Here is an 18,320-nt window from a genome sequence, read left to right as displayed (position 1 = left end):
CCCTTCTCACTACTGGAGAATGGGGCTATAGAAAAAAATGTAGTTGGGCACGTTCATACACTGCATGATGTGGAGGGGACCACTCTTCACTGAGGTCCTTGCAGGACTGTGATTTCTTCCTCCGAGGACGGAGTTAGAGAGAACAGACAACCTCTGTGGTCCTCACTAAAGCGCCTAGGCTACTTCATCCAGTGGCAACACCAAGGGAGCCAAGCATAAAGGGACAGTTTCCTCCAATCTTAACTTTCAATCCCCACCCCCATCCCATCTCATTCTTACAGTTCTCTCCTTGGTCAGCGGCGGGACTGAGCGTCCTTTTCATTAACCTTTTAGTTGCCACTTCCAGGCACATACTTTTTCCCCCTGATATTCTCCCAAGCAGTTATCAAAGTGCAGCCGCTGACAGATGCAAATCGCTTCAGCATTTAGATGGTGGGGGTTGGCTGCGGGCGGGACACACCTCCAAAGCTGCTGGGAAGCCAGTGGGGGTTGTTCACTGGACCTGGGATCTCTGCTGTAAAAACTGAGCGGCAGAGATGGAGCATGCGCAGCATCTTAGGGCGCATTGTGATGGGAACTGTTTGTCCGAGTCTCTTTACAAAGACTTGGGAGTAAGCACTAACCCCCTACCCCCAGATGCTCCTCTTCAAACACATAAACACAGAGGCAATGCAGCTTTCCTTTTTAAATGGGGACTGGCCTCACTTTGAAAGCCAGGTCCTCTTGAGGACTGGTGTATTTCCATTGATCCCATCTCCTGTGTTGACAAATGCCAGCGCCTAGGCTTTGCAGTCGGGGCTGCAGTTTGCAGAGGAGCTAAGCGGTGTGCTGCTTTAATTCCACGTCAGATCAACTTTGATCAATATCCCCCTACCGGCCCAATTGGGAGAGCCCAATTCACTGGTGCTGAGCCTTTTTGCTCTTTCCTTCTTTCCCCTCTCTTATACCCACCATCTTCAGGGAAGGGTGCTCTTGAGCTTTCTAATTTCTTTCTGTCTCTCCTTTGATTTTTTTCAGTATTTGTTTTGTGTCTCCTCTCTCTCTCTCTCTCTCTCTCTCTCTCTCTCTCTCTCTCTCTCTCTCTCTCTCTCTCTCTCTCTCTCTCTCTCTGTCTGTCTCAAAAATCGCTTTGGCAATGCCAGCTTGCAGCCAATGAACCCGCCTTCCAGATTGGTGTGAAGAAGTGAGGTGGGGGCAGGGAGGGGGTGTGAGAGATCCTGGGGGAGGGAGGGAACGGAGGGAGAGAGAGAGAGCAGAGAGAGCGAGAGAGTGCGCGCGCGAGAGAGCGCTAGGGAGAAGAGAGGGAGAGAGAGGGAGAGAGAGAAGAGGAGGCGGCGGAGGAGGACTAGTGTGGGGTGGAAAGGAAGAGTGAGCGGTGAGCAAGAGCAAGTTGAGGGGAGGGGGTGTAAGCGCCGGTGAATTCTTTTTCTTTTTCTATTATTATTTTGACGACTCTCGAGTTGTGCCCATGCTCTTGTCAGCTTCGTTTTAGGCATAGCATGGCCAGACAGAAGAAAATGGGGCAAAACGTGCTCCGGGCGGTCTTCCTTTTAGTCCTGGGGCTTTTGGGTGATTCTCACGGAGGATTCCCCAACACCATCAGCATAGGTAAGCGCCAGCAAACCAGCCAGTGGGGCAAGGCTCTTCTGCGTCTGAGACCACTGCCCCGGCTGCACCAGTCCCTGTCCTGCATGGCCTGGGGATGGGGAATGGGCAGAGGTTGCGGGAGATCTGAGCCCCAAGTAGAGGGCTAGTGTGGGGAATGAGAGAAAGGGTCTCCTGGGACTAATGCGGGTACTCGGCTGGGGTTACCCCAGCTGAAAGGACCATAGGAGTCCAGCCAGAGGCTGGGATGCTGCAAGGGGGTGGGGGGGGGGGAGTGAAGAGTCGCGGCTTTTCAGCTCACTGCTCTGGACTTTGCCATGGCTTTCGTGCAGCCACTGGAAGTTGTCCCAGGGTGATGCTGTCTGGCTGGCTGCACCAGGGCGCCTAACCCTAGCCAGGGGCGTCCTGTCCTGTCCGTAGCTTCAGTGACACAGGGTAGTATTACAGGAGATGGATCCTACTTTAGATCCACCAGAGCTAGGCAGCAGCGGGGTTGGTGGCTGGAGGATGGGGTAGGACGTGGGGGTGAGACCAGGAGCAGAGTGAGCTAGCAAGCAGCGAAGTCACGCAGACCACAAATTCATGAATTGCTGCTATGTCTGTCTGGAGCCTGGCTCCTGGGAACTGCAAGGGAGTTTTCTCTACTGCTGTCTGTATTTACAAGTAGAGAAGTTAGAAATGTTGCCATTACGGAACCAATCCCCTGAATTGTCAGGGTGGAATGTGGCTAATGAGGAGAGGAGATGGGGCAGCAAAATGAATGAAATTTGTTTTTCTTCCCAACCTATCCTTTTACCCTGAGAGAAGATCAACCGGTTTGGTGGGGCGGGGGGGGGGGGGGGTGAAAAAAGGCTACTGCCTAAGAAAGAACCAAGTCCTACTTGGTTCCATCAACCTACCCCAAAGCAGCTCCATCTTCGCATTTTCTCTCTTTTCCCCCAGCTTCTTCAGTCTAGAAAAGGCAGGCTTCTCTTAGCCAAAATCTGAGTTCCTAAGTCTCGAAGAAAGACACACAGGTTGAAAAATCTATCCTCAGTCGAGCCTCTCCAGTAACACTGAGAGATAACTGGTATTTAATGTTCCCCATTTCTAACTTGTCCTCGGGTGGTGGGGGGTACACCAAGCCAAATCTCGGTTCCTTTTGCTTATAGGTGGACTTTTCATGAGGAACACAGTGCAGGAGCACAGTGCTTTCCGCTTTGCCGTGCAGTTATACAACACCAACCAGAACACAACTGAGAAGCCCTTCCATTTGAATTACCACGTTGATCACTTGGATTCTTCCAATAGTTTTTCTGTGACTAATGCTTGTAAGTAGATCTGCTATTCCTCACTTTGGGACTTTGGGGACCTCATTTACATTTTGCTTCTGATGCTTGGGGTCTGCCTGTGTGCTAGGGGGTGATTGCTTCAACAGACATTATAAGATTCTAGTCAATCCTAGCTTCTCATTGCATCAATCAAGCCCAGAGGAGCCTGCCTTAGGGCTGAAGACAGTGGGCAAAACTCAAAGTGGTGGGCAAAACTCTGTGGTGAATAATGTTTGATGCAAAAGTTTCATTTTCTTCTCTGCTAAACTGGCATTCCCTCCTCCGCACTCTTTTTAGCTGAGAAAAAAAAAAGAAAGAAGAATAGCATGGTTGTTCAGGGAAATTTCTTCAAATGGGATCTTTAAAAGAAGCAACAGCAGCTTCTTGATTGAGTCAATTCAGGATGTACATTACTTAAGTGTTAAAGCGGGTTGCCCAGCAGTAGGAATAAGCTAATTTTGACAAGTACCTAATGTGAAGGAAGCAAATATGAGAATCCTGCAAACAAATGACCTTGAGGGACAGATGAGGCTGGGTTCCCTGGCCTCTTTCTGTCCTAGAATATCACCTTTCATACTGAGAGTGCTCTGATAGGAACTGAGAAGACTACAAACTGATTCTAAGTATGAATACCTGTCAAACAGAAAAGAGGTAGAAGAAGGTGCTCAGGTAAAATTTTGGAAAGCTAGTTCTGTCTTCCCTGGTGTTGCTTACCCCAAAGACTGTTAAGTACAACTCTGTTCTTAATTTAGAGCAAGATGTTGGTGAGGGAACAGTGGGGGAGTGGTGGCAGGAAAACCACATAACAAAATGCAGAATTTCATCAGCCCCAAAGTAATTTCAAAAATCCATACTTATGCTAGTAATCATTCCCCTGTAACAGGGACACTTTCAAAAGTAAAAACACCAGAACCCAGTTAGTTAATAGCCTGTTGGACACAAAATTACTTGAATGGAATATTTTGTGAGAAAGACCAAAAATTCTTCACCTAAGATTTCATTAAAAGTGTCACAACATTGAGACCTATGATGATATACAGCATGTTAGGTTTCAATGGCTGGTGTAGTTTAGATTTGTTTTTCATTTTTTCTTTCAAAGGAGAAACATTTGCTGACATTAACCTTCATATCTATCTTTATTCAAATCGTCTGCATCAGAAGATGGAATTTCCAAAAATTGGTAGAAGGGTCTCCAAGGACACAGGTTCCTTGGATTTGAAGGTTTGCACTAAGGGGATGAGGGTGAAGAACCTTGCAAGAAATGTGACAGTTATCAGCTTTAAGAACATTTTAGCTGAATGTGCAGACTCATTTACAAACATGCTCTGAAATGCTCTGTATCTGACATTCTTGGGCTTTCCTGCACTGATATAAATAGGAAATTATTAATTCCAGCTAAGTGTGAAAGTTACAAAATGTCTGGCTATACTTTGCATCTTATTTCAGTAATCCCAGCCTGTCTCCACCAGCATTTAGAACGCCCATCTGACTCTTAATCCCACAGCACTGTGATCTCTTCAAGAGGCTGAATCTCAAAATGCAGCTTCTTAAATATCAATTAGAACAGATTTAAAAGCAAATACATGAAACTACTAGGGTTTATTATCATTAATAACAAATAGCATTTATTTCAGCTTCCTTCATTGTCTTTCCCATTGATGGGGACTGGGATAAGAGAGCCATTTGGCTTCTCAGGAATGATGAATTTCCAAGGCTTTTGGTCCTGTTCTTGAGGTCAAACCAAACTGATACTTGCCAGCCTAGGGCCATCAGAACTCTATGCAAGGAGCAGTCAGGAAATGACTTGTCATGTGAAAATTTCAAGTATGGGAACAGGTAATAACTCATCCACATTAATATTGTCTTAATATTTTACCTCTTGGGGTAATAAAGGAACAACCATGGGGGTGGGAAGCAATTGATCAAAATCTCTCACCCTAAATCCACAGCACCATTATTTACAATACTACCTTAAGTATAGGGACTTGAGAGTATGAGAGAAGGGTTGTGGCTCACTTGTCAACATGGAAAACAAAATCAAAGGGTGACTTTGCCCTTGGTCATGTCAAATGCACATGTCTCAATGTGTGCATTGAGATAATACCACACATGGAAAAATGCACCCGGTTGCCTGTGCATCCTCAGAATTTACAGTTCAGAAGACAAATGAGGAAATCTGTCATTGTCTTCGACCCCCAAAACATTAGTGGCTGAATATCACAATCATGGAATAAAGGCCAGATCTCAAAAGTGTCTCCTGGCAGCTGCTACCTGGTATGAGAAAGAGGACTGGCCCAATAATAGTCCCTGAATGAAGAAACTAATAGTTTCAAGGGGCCAGGGAAACCTCAGAGGTATTTGATTTCTATCTCTGGCTTCAACTGCTCTTTTTTCTTATGGATGGAGGGACCATGTCACATACCGGCATATAATTGTAGTTCAGTACTTGAATGTAGAAAGTGATCTCATATTCCATTCCTTTAAGTGACTACATGATTGTACAAAGAAAAATCTCCTCTATCCTCTGCCCCATTTTCCCCTGGAAACCTAGAATTCTCCCGAGAGTTTGAGAAGATCCAACATCAGTTCATGTCTGGTGCAATATGGAATGTACTGCTGAAAATTAAAGGAAGTTTTCACTGTTGTCATGTAAAAATGCTCCATTTCAGCTTTCCCTAACACTAGAGTTGATCTCTGATGATCTTTTCTGCATTCTCAATTCTAAGTCATGCACACACTCTCTAAGGTTTAGGCATACAGACAAGCTGATAGACAAAGAATGAGCAAATAATAATACCCTCAATATACCCCCTACCCTTTATTTTCCTTGGGTATTATCCCTTACCCCCCCCCATCCCACAATGTATTTAGAAGCCTTCCTTACAATAAATCCCAAGCATCAGTTATTTAGACTCTTTGTTAGCAACACTTTTTGCACAAACCCCATGAGGCTTGCTTAAGACAGACTCCAACTTTATTCTGTGCCATAAGAGGCCAATAAAAAGCTCCCTGGCTTTAAAAGGTGCTTCATTTGGAATCTCAGCTCTGAGGTGAATTGAAGTTTATCAAAGACTCATTTGATTTAGAGCACATGTTCCCATTTCATAGAAATAAATAGTTTGCTGCCTTACTTGTCTGTTAAGCTAGATAAATCCAAATAAAAGGATAGGATGAATGTTTTGATTTCAGGATACATGCATTCGCAAGCATGCATAGGAACTCAGACACGCACAATCAGTATATATGAAGAGATGTACACACATTTTAGAAGTCGCATATCTATTCTTAAAAGAAAACAGATTTGATCATCCTCAGGACTTGAAGGGTGCAGAAACATCAAGAGACTGCTGGGTCCCATTGTATGGCTTTGCTGCCCTGGCTCCTCAGGAAACACCGCCAATTCCCTTGAAGTCCCCTCCTGTGTCTTGCTGCTGTGCACTTGTAGTGCACTCCACACTACACCGCCCCAGCCTCTGCAGTGTCAGCTCATTAGCACACAGATCTCATATTCCCTCTCCGCACTGTCATTGCAAAAATTGCTGTTGTACACCTTTACAGCCAACAAATGTGCTCGTGGATTACGCACTGTTTGCAAGAAGCAGAGAAAAGGCAAATGTAACCTTAAAGGTTATTTACCACGGAATTGTGCTCTAAACACATTGGCTTAAATAAAAAATCGGTTGATGGAAGCTCAATGATGATGGTAGGACTGAGAATGGGGACATAAGCTCTTATAAACCCCCCAGGAAAAATCCCTTTTACTGCCTAAACTTAACTTATCAAGTGCAAATTTTATTCTATTAATTTTTTTCAAGCTAGTTGAAATATACCTGCTCACTGAGAACACATTCCTTTTTATAACTGAGCGCAATTTGCTACCAAGTGTACTTAGCTGAAACAGGTTTCTGTCTTGCCTACAGAGTCACAATCTAATTATCTAATTATTCTAATTGCCAGGATCCATTTAACCATTTAAGTCCATTTGGGAAGGAAATGTCTCTCTTGATCCCATGCTCTGCCATTTGGTGGGGTTTGTTTTGTTTGTTTTGATTTGCTGGGGATATTTGTCCTTTTCTTGTGAGGTTTGGAACCAAGGTAAAGACCTCAGGATCAAGGCTCCTGCCCTGAAATAGAGCTTCACATGCTAAACAATCTCTGTTGTGGTTCTACCTCCCCACATCACTCCCAGATCTTTGTGCCTTTGCTGTTTTCCCTTTCTTCTCTGTCTGCTGGCCAGTCTTCAGTAAGCTTACTGGCTAGGCTTACTTCTCAGTCCTTCTGGCCAGCTGGCATAGCCTACTAAAGCACGAAGTCACCTCAGTGGTGCCAGTCAAAGATTTAAGTCACCTTCTCAAAAGGTTTATGATTTTTTTAAATCTATTTTTTATAGGGGAGGAGGGAGGAGGTAATGCTGTACATTTGGTCCATAAAAATAGATGGCAATCAGCAGGCTGTAAAGGTGAGCCTCCTGCAAAGCATATTCCCTTCCACTTAAGACAGCTTCCTATTGATCTACTAAATGAAAATGGGAGGAAAGGAAGTGTCTGAGGAAAATGAACAAAGAGAATTATTCTGTTCTCTGTTCTTACTGCAAAATGGGACATGATTTTCTTTTCTCTGTACTTACAACTTTTTCTCCAAATGAAAGTAGTTTTCTGCATCCCATGACTTCTGTCTCTACAGAGACTGTTTTCTTACTTCTGTTTCCCTCCCTAGCCTGTAAGTGAGGATAGAGGCGCTACTTGAAATTGTTATTTGCTTCTCATAGATCTTTGAATTTTATTGTGCTAAGTAGTCAGAGTGGATTGGTTGGTTTCATCTTAATGGATTGCAAAGTAATCAGCTGAAGATTTGGTATTTTTCTTCCCCTGTGCATTAAGAGATTTGTCGTTTTCATGCAATAGATTTAAGGATTAAAAGACAACATGGGATTTAAGAGATGTCCAGAATTTTAGAAAGTACAATTCATAACTTTAGAAGAGTATAAAAATTCTTATCCAGGTGATTTATTTTTAAAACTTTTAGATGTCCATTGCAAATATGTTTTACAAAGTCCTGTCATAAAACTTTCTTTCTTCCATGAACTTTAACAAAATCATTTGTATACTTTACCTACTTCATTAAAAAAATCAAGTTTCAATTTAATTCCTTTAGCTTTGATAGTTTGGGTCTAATTAGATGAAATATTCAGAAGAAGGTGCCATTAAAATCCCAGGTAAGATTGATAGGTGTCCTTTAACAGGAAAGTGGAGGTTGTACAGACACAAAAGGAATTCTCTCCCTCTTGAGAACTGTTGAAGATATGACAGGATATGTTGGGACTCCAGACAGGGCAACAAATAACGTTGGCCTATGTATATACTCTCTAAGAGATCAGTCCATAGCAAAATGTCAACATGGACTGAAATTGTTTTCTTCATATTTCTATCTCTTCTATTGCCATTATTTCTCCTTCTTTCTATGCCTGTTCAGTTCACGTCCCTTTCTGTTTTCTAACTTCCCTACTCACTGACTGGCCCTTACTCAGTTGCCCTAACCACATGGAACTTATCTAGGGACTGTTTATTAACATGGACTTTTCATCAAAACATTCCTGTTTTATTCCATCCTCTTCAGATACTATACTCTACAAGTAATAGCTTTTATACCTGAAAGTAGCAGGAAATGAGTTAATACACAAAATAAAAGAAAATTTGCTTTTAAACTAAGGACTATGGAAACCATCACATCTCGATTTCAAGGAAAGATACTTAACTGGGAGTGTTTTGAGATATGAGGCTGATGGTGGCTGCTCACTCTACTCAAATAAAATATCAGCTGGCTTTGACCACAGACGATCTTTACTGGCCAAAGTAAAATAACTAGCTGCACAGAGTAGGTTGGATGTAAGTACATCAAAACCACAGGCAGGTTCAACTTTTCAAGTTAAACCTAAAACTGTCTGAGACAATTTTTATTAAAGAGGCAAAGGGGGTAAGGAAAATAGAGGTAAGAAAGTAATAATGACACCGAAAACGATCAAAGCACATTACATGCGTGTATGGAAGTTTCATTATGAAATAACTTATGTTGTATGATTTAATGTATGTCAGATAGGTCTCATGGGTGATTCTTTTTTTTTCTTTTTTTCAAATTTTTATTATCAAACTGATGTACAGAGAGGTTACAGTTTCATACGTTAGGCATTGGATACATTTCTTGTACTGTTTGTTACCTTGTCCCTCATACCCCCCTCCCCCTTTCCCTTCCCCCCACCCCGGAGATGTTCAGTTCACTTACACCAAACAGTTTTGTGATTCTTTAAAAAGAAAAGGGAAAGGTTGTTTTAGGGTCTGAAGTTGCTTATTAGACACTGGCAGAAGATGTACTGTATAGAAAGGCCACAAAAAAAGGAGAAAGATGACAAGGAAGCTAAATTGCAAGCTGAAATTTTCCGTTCCTTAAGACAGCATATGCAAGACCACATTTTATGAAGCAACATCCCTCTCAATGTCACTAAATGCTCTCTCCATCCTTCCCTTGCCTTGGATCGTGCATGCATTCTGGTCTGCCTCCTAATGGAAATAATCAGCATACTATTTTCTAGCTTTCCATAGAGCACTAGTGAGAGAAGTAAGTATATATAGTCTCCATTCTAGACCTCCCTGCTATTTAGTTCTCAAATGCCTCTGTTTTTTTAAGCAGTTATCCTCAACACAACCATCATTTGTCCTTATTTGAAGGAAGTAGAGACGCAAAGATGAGAATGAGGACAGGAAACACTGCTGGTAATGATCCCTCAATTTTATGTGGGTACAATGACACTTTTAGACCTTTTGTGTGTATGCCAGCCTTGGAATCTTAGTAAAATAAAGATTCTGATTCAATAGGTATGTTGTGGGGCCCAAGACTTTATATATCTACCAAGCTTGCAGGTGATACTAAAGCTGCTGGTCACCTTCACTAAAACAAGTCTAGATTAGGGAGATGATAATCACCAAAGGAAAAGCTCTTTCAGATAAGCTTTTATCCAGGTTTGTAGACTCTCAGCTTCCAAAGAAACTTCTGTACGACACACATTTTGTTCATTTTACTCACAGATGTCTCTACAATACTCACAACAATCTTTTGTCCATTTCAGCCAGGTAGGTGGCATAATTTGGTGCCTGATGAGAGCATTTACAAAGAGCTCTTTTGGTGGGGATGTGAAGGAGAGACTAAAAGGCAGGCTAAGAGAGGAGGTAGCTCATGAGTCAGGGTGACAGTGTCTTGGCTTTTTGCCACACTCCAAAGTGTCCCTTTTAGAAACAACAGCCCAAGAGGCCTAAGGTTGGCTTGTGATTCCAACTCTTTTTCCTCTTTGCTTCTGTGGGTCAAGGCATGCCAGAGGAGACATGTAACACTTGCTTCTCAACTGTTTGACTTCTCTTAAACAGGATAGAAGCAAGAATTCCAACACAACTCAAATACTAGCTGGTCCCAGAAGAGCCTAAAAACTAACTCCATTTTCAAGGCCTGTGTGAGATACTCACTGATGGGAAGAAAAATAACTAATGCCACTTTCTAACATATCTGAACTGATGATTACTCCCAGAAAGTCATTAAAAGATTAGCTACGGGGCTGGGGATATGGCCTAGTGGCAAGAGTGCTTGACTCATATACATGAGGCCCTAGGTTCGATTCCCCAGCACCACATATACAGAAAATGGCCAGAAGTGGCACTGTGGCTCAAGTGGCAGAGTGCTAGCCTTGAGCAAGAAGAAGCCAGGGACAGTGCTCAGGCCCTGAGTCCAAGCCCCAGGACTGGCCAAAAAAAAAAGATTAGCTAGCACTATCTGAAGATGAAAAATGGCACCCAATTCCCCTAAACCATTACTTCCAATAGTTTGCCATTAATCTTTATTTCTACATGAAAATGAATGCGTTAAATCCTTATCATTTCCAGTATAATTTTTGTTCCAATTACCACTTATCACTTTGCAGAATCCTTAGTGGGGGCTGTCCAGGACAGGTAAGTGACTCAGAACAAAAGATTTAGGAAATTGGGGGTACTATATGCATACTGGACACTCAGGAGGTACTGTAGACAGACCCCTTGAGGATGAGAAAGAGTGCTTGAAATATCCATTATCTATCTTTTTTCAACATTTGGCATTCTCCCTGGGTAAACTGTGGTACTTTATTCATTATGGATTCAATTGCCTTTGACTTTGATTAGTTTTGATTTATCTGGTCACATCCTTCTGATTATAGTAGGCCTGCGTGTGTCCTGTTATGGTTGTTTGCTGCTTCATGTTATCTCAACTCTATGATTCTCTAAAGTTACTGTGGAAATTTTTCAGACACAAATCAGTTTGGGACGGAGTGAGGTCAGAATTTTTTTAATTTTTTAAAACTTGTGATCTAAAATAGTCCGATCTCATTTATCCATTATTGGCTCACCTACCTCACCAATTATTCATTGAAACTAAGGTCCTCATCTTATAGCTACCTCGAAAGGGCTCAGGCTATAAGCAACAGATGACACAGAAATTATCAAGCTGTGCAGGTGGGTAAGTATTATGGGTCTTGATCTGGGTCTGTGTGTGTGAACACACTTATAAGGTGGAAAGGCCACTGACATTTATAGTCAGGTAGAACCTGTTACAGAGTCTCCAATATTCTTACATCTTATTTCAAATTCCAAAGCTACTTTTTGATTACTTTAAAACAGTGTTTCTTGATTAGAATCAATAGAGATGTTTATTAAATATGAATTACTGGATCATATCTCAGATGGACTGAATCAGAAAATATAAAAATCAGATTTATAACAAACTCTATGAGTGATAATAATGCACATCAAATTGGAAAATCCTGGGTTTAATGAGCCCTGGTACTACAATCAGATATGAACATTCAGATTGAAAATCTATTGGGCATCCATCAAGATATTGTACCAGACACTTTCATAAATGTTTCTCTGTGTAAAGGAGATTCTTTTTGGCCATGCAAGCATTAGTGAGGTTGGCTGTCGGGCTGGGAGCCCTAAACTTGAAAGAAATAAGAGAATATCCTCAGAGTCCCTGAAAAGACAAAAAAAAAAAAAAGCAAAATTATGCTTTCAGATGGAAAGTAGAGACAAGGGAATGCTTTTCATTTTAACAATGTTTCTTCCCTTCTTTGCTTGTTAGCTAATGATTGCTCTTTAGCTATGTTATAAACTAGATGTCACAGCAAATGCCAGGCCATTCATTAAAAATAGATATGTTGCAATCCATTTATATGGCATTCATTGTACCTTCTATCTCATTCTTGCTATCAACAAATTTAAAACCATAGCTGAAATAATAATTACTGAGGAAGACTAACTATTCATTGAAGCTGTATCATGTGGATCACATTGTGCCAAGTTTTGTATATGACTTTTGGAATCAAAGTATTTCTAGAAGGGAAGGGCCTCTCTTCATTTTATACAAAAAGAATCAGAAATAGTTGAAAATGTATAAACAAGTAGCTCAAGGTCCCACAGCTAGCGATGTTGTAGAGTGAAGATTCTACCTCAGAATTTCCTGCCTCCAGAGCCTGACTCAATTTCAACTGCAGTTAAAATCTTAATTATAGGGACAAGAAAGATGACATGAATATGGTGTTTTAACAGATATGGTTATGGAATAGTGAAACCTGTGGCAATCTGGATATCTTCTGCTCCTACCTAAATACCTCAAAATCCAATTTTAACCCATTATGAAACAAGCAAAACATTTACAATAGTGCCTGAGGTGGTTAAGACTGGAAGATGCATTTTTCTGACCTCTGTACTTGTCCTTCTGATAGATAGAAGCTCTGTTACTGGTAATTATAACTACTAAGAACAGCAAGGAGAAAAGCTCTTCTCAGAAGAAAAGGGTTTATTTTGACTTTTTCCTCTTAGTGTACCATCAAGACATGTCACTTCAGTAGAACTCTCTCTGCTCTGGTCCTATAGACAGACATGGTTTATGTAATAGTTTTCCATGACTAAATGTCAGCTCGATTCTAGCTTCCCCCTAGGCAATGTTAAGGCCTACAGCAAGGTTATAATACTGCCACAAGGTCACTAACAAGTGCTAAACTCAGAAGAGCTACTTTGGAGTGGGCTCACTTTGGGGAAACAGCTTAGATGCTGATACATGGAAACTCCAGGCTCACAACTGGTAGGTCACTGAATGAAGTAAGAATCTAAACACTCAGTGTGGGAGCTTCCCATACACTCCAAGAGGTTCATAAACTTTAGGCCAAGGTCTAAAATAGAGATGTATAGTTAGGTGTGTAGAATTGTAAAGTATCATAAGCTAACATGGACATTAACAATCATTAGGCACTCTTTCTTAGATATCAATAGTCTGCTATAGTTAAAATGAGTGCTATAGGTCTTGCCAAAATCTCATTACCTGGCACAAGAGGAAACTTCAAACAAAATTCAGTAAATAATGCCAAACAAGCACAAAACAATTGGATGATCTATTCTATAGGCTCAGAAAGTTCAGTGTCCTGCCCTATTCAGTGTTCCAACAGTAGTTTTGTGCAGGTTCACCTGGGGCAGACAAGAAAACATTCTAGTGGTATGATTAAGCTAACCAGGAATCCCCATCTGTGTCTTTCCACAGTACAATTTTCAAATAGAGCCTGGGGGAGCATTTCTAAAGAATATTATTCCAAATCTCATTAGATACCTCTCTCTTATTTCTCCTAGTGTTCTTGTGAATGCATCTATAACATGTCTATCCAGTGCTCAGATGTACAATACCAATGAGAAAACCAGTGGTAACTAACAAAGTGCCTGATATTTGTTGGCAATAAACTCCTGGATTGCTTATGCAATAATTTTTATTCAAAGTTTATAAATGCTAGATAACCACCCTGTACTATGTTTTTTCCCAGTGAGGATAATTGGCCACATACAGGTTGTTGATTAACACTAATATACTCACATATTTACCATAATTTATGTTGAAGCCTAATAAATTTCAAAACTGAGAACATTTGGGATATCACATTTCTGTGACTAGGAATCAGTAAAAGCTGTAATGGAAACATAGTTTTTTATTGTTATTGTGAAGGTGATGTGCAGAGGGGTTTCAGTTACATAAGTCAGGTAATAAGTACAATTCCTTTTGAACAGTGTCACCCCTTTTCTCCTGAACCCCTCCCTCCACGACAAGTTGCATAGCTCATTTTCAACACAGTCATTTTTTAAATGAGCAATTGGCTAGGAATTAGGAGACCTGAGCTCTAGTCTCAGCTCTGACATCAATTGTCTAGTTGACCTTAGACAAGTCTGTCTGCCTCTGATTCCAGACTCTATTATGTGTAAAGTGTGGAGGTTCTTGTGAATGATCTCTAGGACTTCTGTATTTGAAATCTTATTGTGAAATTATGTCCAGTTTTTGCCATCTTATTGAAGTCAGTGCCTTTGCTTGCTGGGTTAGGTGCTCTATCACTTGACCCACATCGCCAGATTTTACTTCACTTCTTAGTGAGGGAAGACCATAAAATGGAGCCACTTTAAATGATTATATATCTACAAATTTCTATTCACATTTATCTAGTCTTTGTTTCTATGAGATTTTGTGATGAAACCATTCTGTAGTGTTTTCAACAAGTTATGGTTTTTCTTTGTTCATCCCAGTTCTTCCATTTACTAGTTGTGATAGGTTGGGCAAGTTATTTGACTTCCTTTTACATGATACACAAAGCCACATAAAACATTTACAATAATGGCTGGCACTTATTGAATTTTGTAATCAATACCATCATTAGTTGAAGACATTTTGAGCTTTTGGTCCTAAAAACAGAAATTTAGTTTCATTTGAAAACTAAAATCTCTTGTCACTTTACAAATTCAATTTCCTTCCTGAACAGCTGTTCTGTTGAGATTTTCTACAGTTTTCAGTTCTTCATCAAATCTGAGATTATTTTTTTCTGCCAAGAAAGCCATCATAACACCCCCTTTAAATTTCCAGCACATCAGTCTAACCTCAAACATCTCCCACTCATGCATTCAAGTTTTCAGCAGGAAACTCTGAACTGGATATTTCTGTATATTCTAAGAGCTAAAGTATTCAAGTGAAGATCTAGGGTCTTCTTTCCCAAGAAATTCTCTCTGAGTATCTGTCTCTCTGTCTCTGTTTCTGTCTCTGACTCTCTCTCTCTCTCCAATTTAATCTGCTTCCAACCACAGTCATCTTTCCTTTCTTTTGTCCAATTAATTATCCACAAAGTATACATGCAACTTCTCTGAATTCCTAAAGGCCCACAAGGCATCCACTGGTCCTAATTATGAAGGATGATTCAGAAGAAAACACTTGGATCCATGTATGGGCCAGACTGGTTTGGCAATTAGTACTTGGAACTTCTCTTGGGAATGGGGCTGCCCATGGAAGGGCATCAGGGAAAGCAGCTTCTTGTGCATTTCATGAACATTAGTGAGTGTTCTTCCCTTGAGTAGGCACTACTTGGAGATATATACTCACACACTTCATGCATTTTCCTCTGGTCCTTTACACTTATAGGTGGCACTTAACAGTTGATCATTCTTTTAGTCTTGTGTCATCCAGAAGATGAAATTTCAACAGAAAAAACTCTGGCATATATCTGAGGCTAAACAATCTTTCTATCAGTACAGAATTTGGTCCACTTTGTGTAAGAGCTACTAATAATATCCTTTGGCTTCCAGGAATCTACCAGACCTAACCCTCATAGTCCTCAATTCTTCCTTCCCCAACTTATAGAATTATGTAATATGAGAAAAGGAACATGATGAAGTAAATTGCACTGTCTTCTGGATAAAGAGACCTGAAACTACCCAATTCTTCATATATTTATTCATCGTCTTGGGTTTTATACCTTATTCTTAGAGCAAAGGTTTGTTGTTTAACCCATTTGGTAGAAAGATGACTCTCCCACTTAGGTTGGAAAGTATCTAAATTGTCAAAGATAGTCTCTAAATAAGACTGCCTGAATTTGAATCTCGACTGCATTATTAGTACTATGGCCTTGGATAAATGACTTAACCCCTCTGAGACTCACTTTCTCCTCTGTGAAATAAGGATGCATATAATAGTAACTACCTTTTAAAGTTGTGAAGACTAAAGTGGATCATCAACATAATGCATGCTATAGTAAGTGTTCAGCAAATGGTAGTTATTACAAACACAGATTAGTGTAATATATGCTAAATGAAAAAGGTAATTAGTCAAAATCAAGGTGTAGAAGGAATTCTTTCCAATTCTGGAGATTCTCAAACATCTCCAAATCAAACTTGTGTCTTCTGTAAGTCTACTTACAATGTTACCTTGAGGATAAGAGGTTTGGTTTAGGGGGTGGGGGGAAATACTGAGAAAAAAATTGATGTGATATCTGAAAAACCCAAAGCATTTTTACCATTAGGCATAATCATATCAGCATTAAGTAGAATTGTCTAGGAAATGATCCCTTCGTACATTTTCCTCAGAATTAGACATGATTTTATTACTATCTATGCTGTTTTGGTAGATATAGCAGTATGGGGATAGTAACATGATAACCTTGGCACTTACTGCCTTAAAGGAAAGAATAATCTTTTTTCTCCACATGTAAAGTGTATTTTAATGTGTTTAAAGTGGGAAAGTGGAAGAATGTATCTTCATTCAAACAAGGTAAAAATGAACTGCCAATTGAGCTTTCCTAGATATGGTTTTTTATGAGTTCATTAATTGTGAGTGATGTGTAGACGCAAGTCTAGAGAATATCTGTTTGAGTAGATGGATTTTCTCCTTTTGATGGTTCTTGCCTGCATCAGACTGAAAATAGCAAAGGAAAGTGATATAGAAAAGGTTAAAAGAGAAATTTTGCTAATGTAATTTTCCACATTTCAGTCTCCATTCTCTCCAGAGCAAAGGTTAACTAGCTGATTCCACAGCATAAATTCACTAGAAAGGATCCTGCTAAGGAGTACCAGACAATACTGACTTGTTTTCTCCTCTATCTTCCTCTGTAATCTAGTGCTGTTTAACATCTGCTCTCCCCAGCAGGCCACGGTGATGACCAAAGGCAACTATGTTTTTGCTTCATCTCCAGTATACCCATGCTCTAACTACCATTACCTACCCAAGCGTGTGTGTGTGTGTGTGTGTGTGTGTGTGTGTGTGTGTGTGTGTGTGTGTGTGTTGTGTGGATCTTTTGTTTTTCAGATGAGGTACCTGAGGAACAGCATAGCTATGTGATTATCCCAAAGTCACATAGCTCGTTGATAGAGGAGTTAAGACTGTAATGTGCGTCTTCAAACTCTTGTCACTTCTCTATGACATCTTTCCAACACAGTTCTCTTCTCCTGGCTTTCACTGCTGCACAGTGATATTCTATGTGAAAATGACAATTCTGCCAGTTCTAAATAGGTGGCAAAGGAGAAGAATAAATTCACAGCAAGTGAATTGGAAATGCATGAAAGCATGAATTTCAGGGCCATGGTTAATGGTATCTTTCATTTAATGCCCCCAGTGTTAACCTGCTATCATTTTAGCACCCTCTGATTTATAGTAGAGAACACCAAAAACAAAATCCTGAAGTTCATTTATAAATCACATACTTTTGGAGCAATATCAAGTATTTCTGGCCCATCAATCTCATTTTGTGGATGAGGAAAGTGAGGACGAGAAAGAAGAGATTTGCCAGAGATGATGCAACTCCCTAGTGGTAGAAGCAACATATGACTAGACTGCTAGATTCCCAAAGTGGGGTCATTCCTACCATGTTTGCAGCCTAACCAGAGAAAACTACTCAGGTAATACCACAGGTCTAATTGTGTTACTATTTTCTTGTAACATTTCTTTTTTTTCCAATTGCTTGTGTGTATAAGCCATATCACCCGGTCTGATTTTTTAAATATAAGAAACATCTTTTAATAATTATAGAAAGTTAAATGTAAAATTAATTCATGCTTTAATAAAAATTCCTTTAGAAATATAGATACCTCTATCTCTGTAATCTTATCTGAGTATATTGGAAACCGTGTATACTGGTATTAGAAGTAGGAAATTGAAAGGGAATACCAAAATTGAGAGACACAGGGTAAAAAAAGACAAACAACTACAAAAGCAATACTTGTAAAACTGTTTGGTGAAAGGGAACTGAACACCTCAGGGGAGAAAGGGAAAGGGGGAGGAGGGAGAGGGGTATGAGGGACAAGGTAATAAACAGTACAAGAAATGTATCCAATGCCTAACGTATAAAACTGTAACCTCTCTGTACATCAGTTTGATAATAAAAATTTGAAAAAAAAAGAAATATAGATACCAAAATCAACTAAGAGAACTAAAAATTGTGCAAAATAAGGCTTTGCAGTACTTGTAAGTTTATGTTTTCTTTTTATTTCATATTATATTAGGAATCTTTTTCCAGACCTCTTAAACTTTATTTGAAGTTTG

General features: G+C 40.2%; 1 protein-coding gene across 3 annotated transcripts in view; it reads left to right on the top strand.

The window, feature by feature from the left end:
* Positions 1–1,424: 1,424 nt before the first annotated feature.
* Gria3 (glutamate ionotropic receptor AMPA type subunit 3) overlaps positions 1,425–18,320 on the top strand; it is a 291,489-nt gene continuing 274,593 nt past the window's right edge. For all 3 annotated transcript variants that reach the window (XM_048336456.1, XM_048336455.1, XM_048336457.1), the window contains exons 1-2: positions 1,425–1,608; positions 2,757–2,915. In XM_048336456.1, the coding sequence (XP_048192413.1) occupies positions 1,500–1,608; positions 2,757–2,915 (268 nt within the window). In that variant the 5' untranslated portion in view covers positions 1,425–1,499. The remainder of the gene's footprint in view (positions 1,609–2,756; positions 2,916–18,320) is intronic.

Source organism: Perognathus longimembris, chromosome 28, assembly GCF_023159225.1.
Source record: "Perognathus longimembris pacificus isolate PPM17 chromosome 28, ASM2315922v1, whole genome shotgun sequence".
NCBI classification, from domain to species: Eukaryota; Metazoa; Chordata; class Mammalia; order Rodentia; family Heteromyidae; genus Perognathus; species Perognathus longimembris.
The sequence above is the reverse complement of the archived record's forward strand: the minus strand, read 5'-3'. Positions and strand labels throughout refer to the sequence as shown.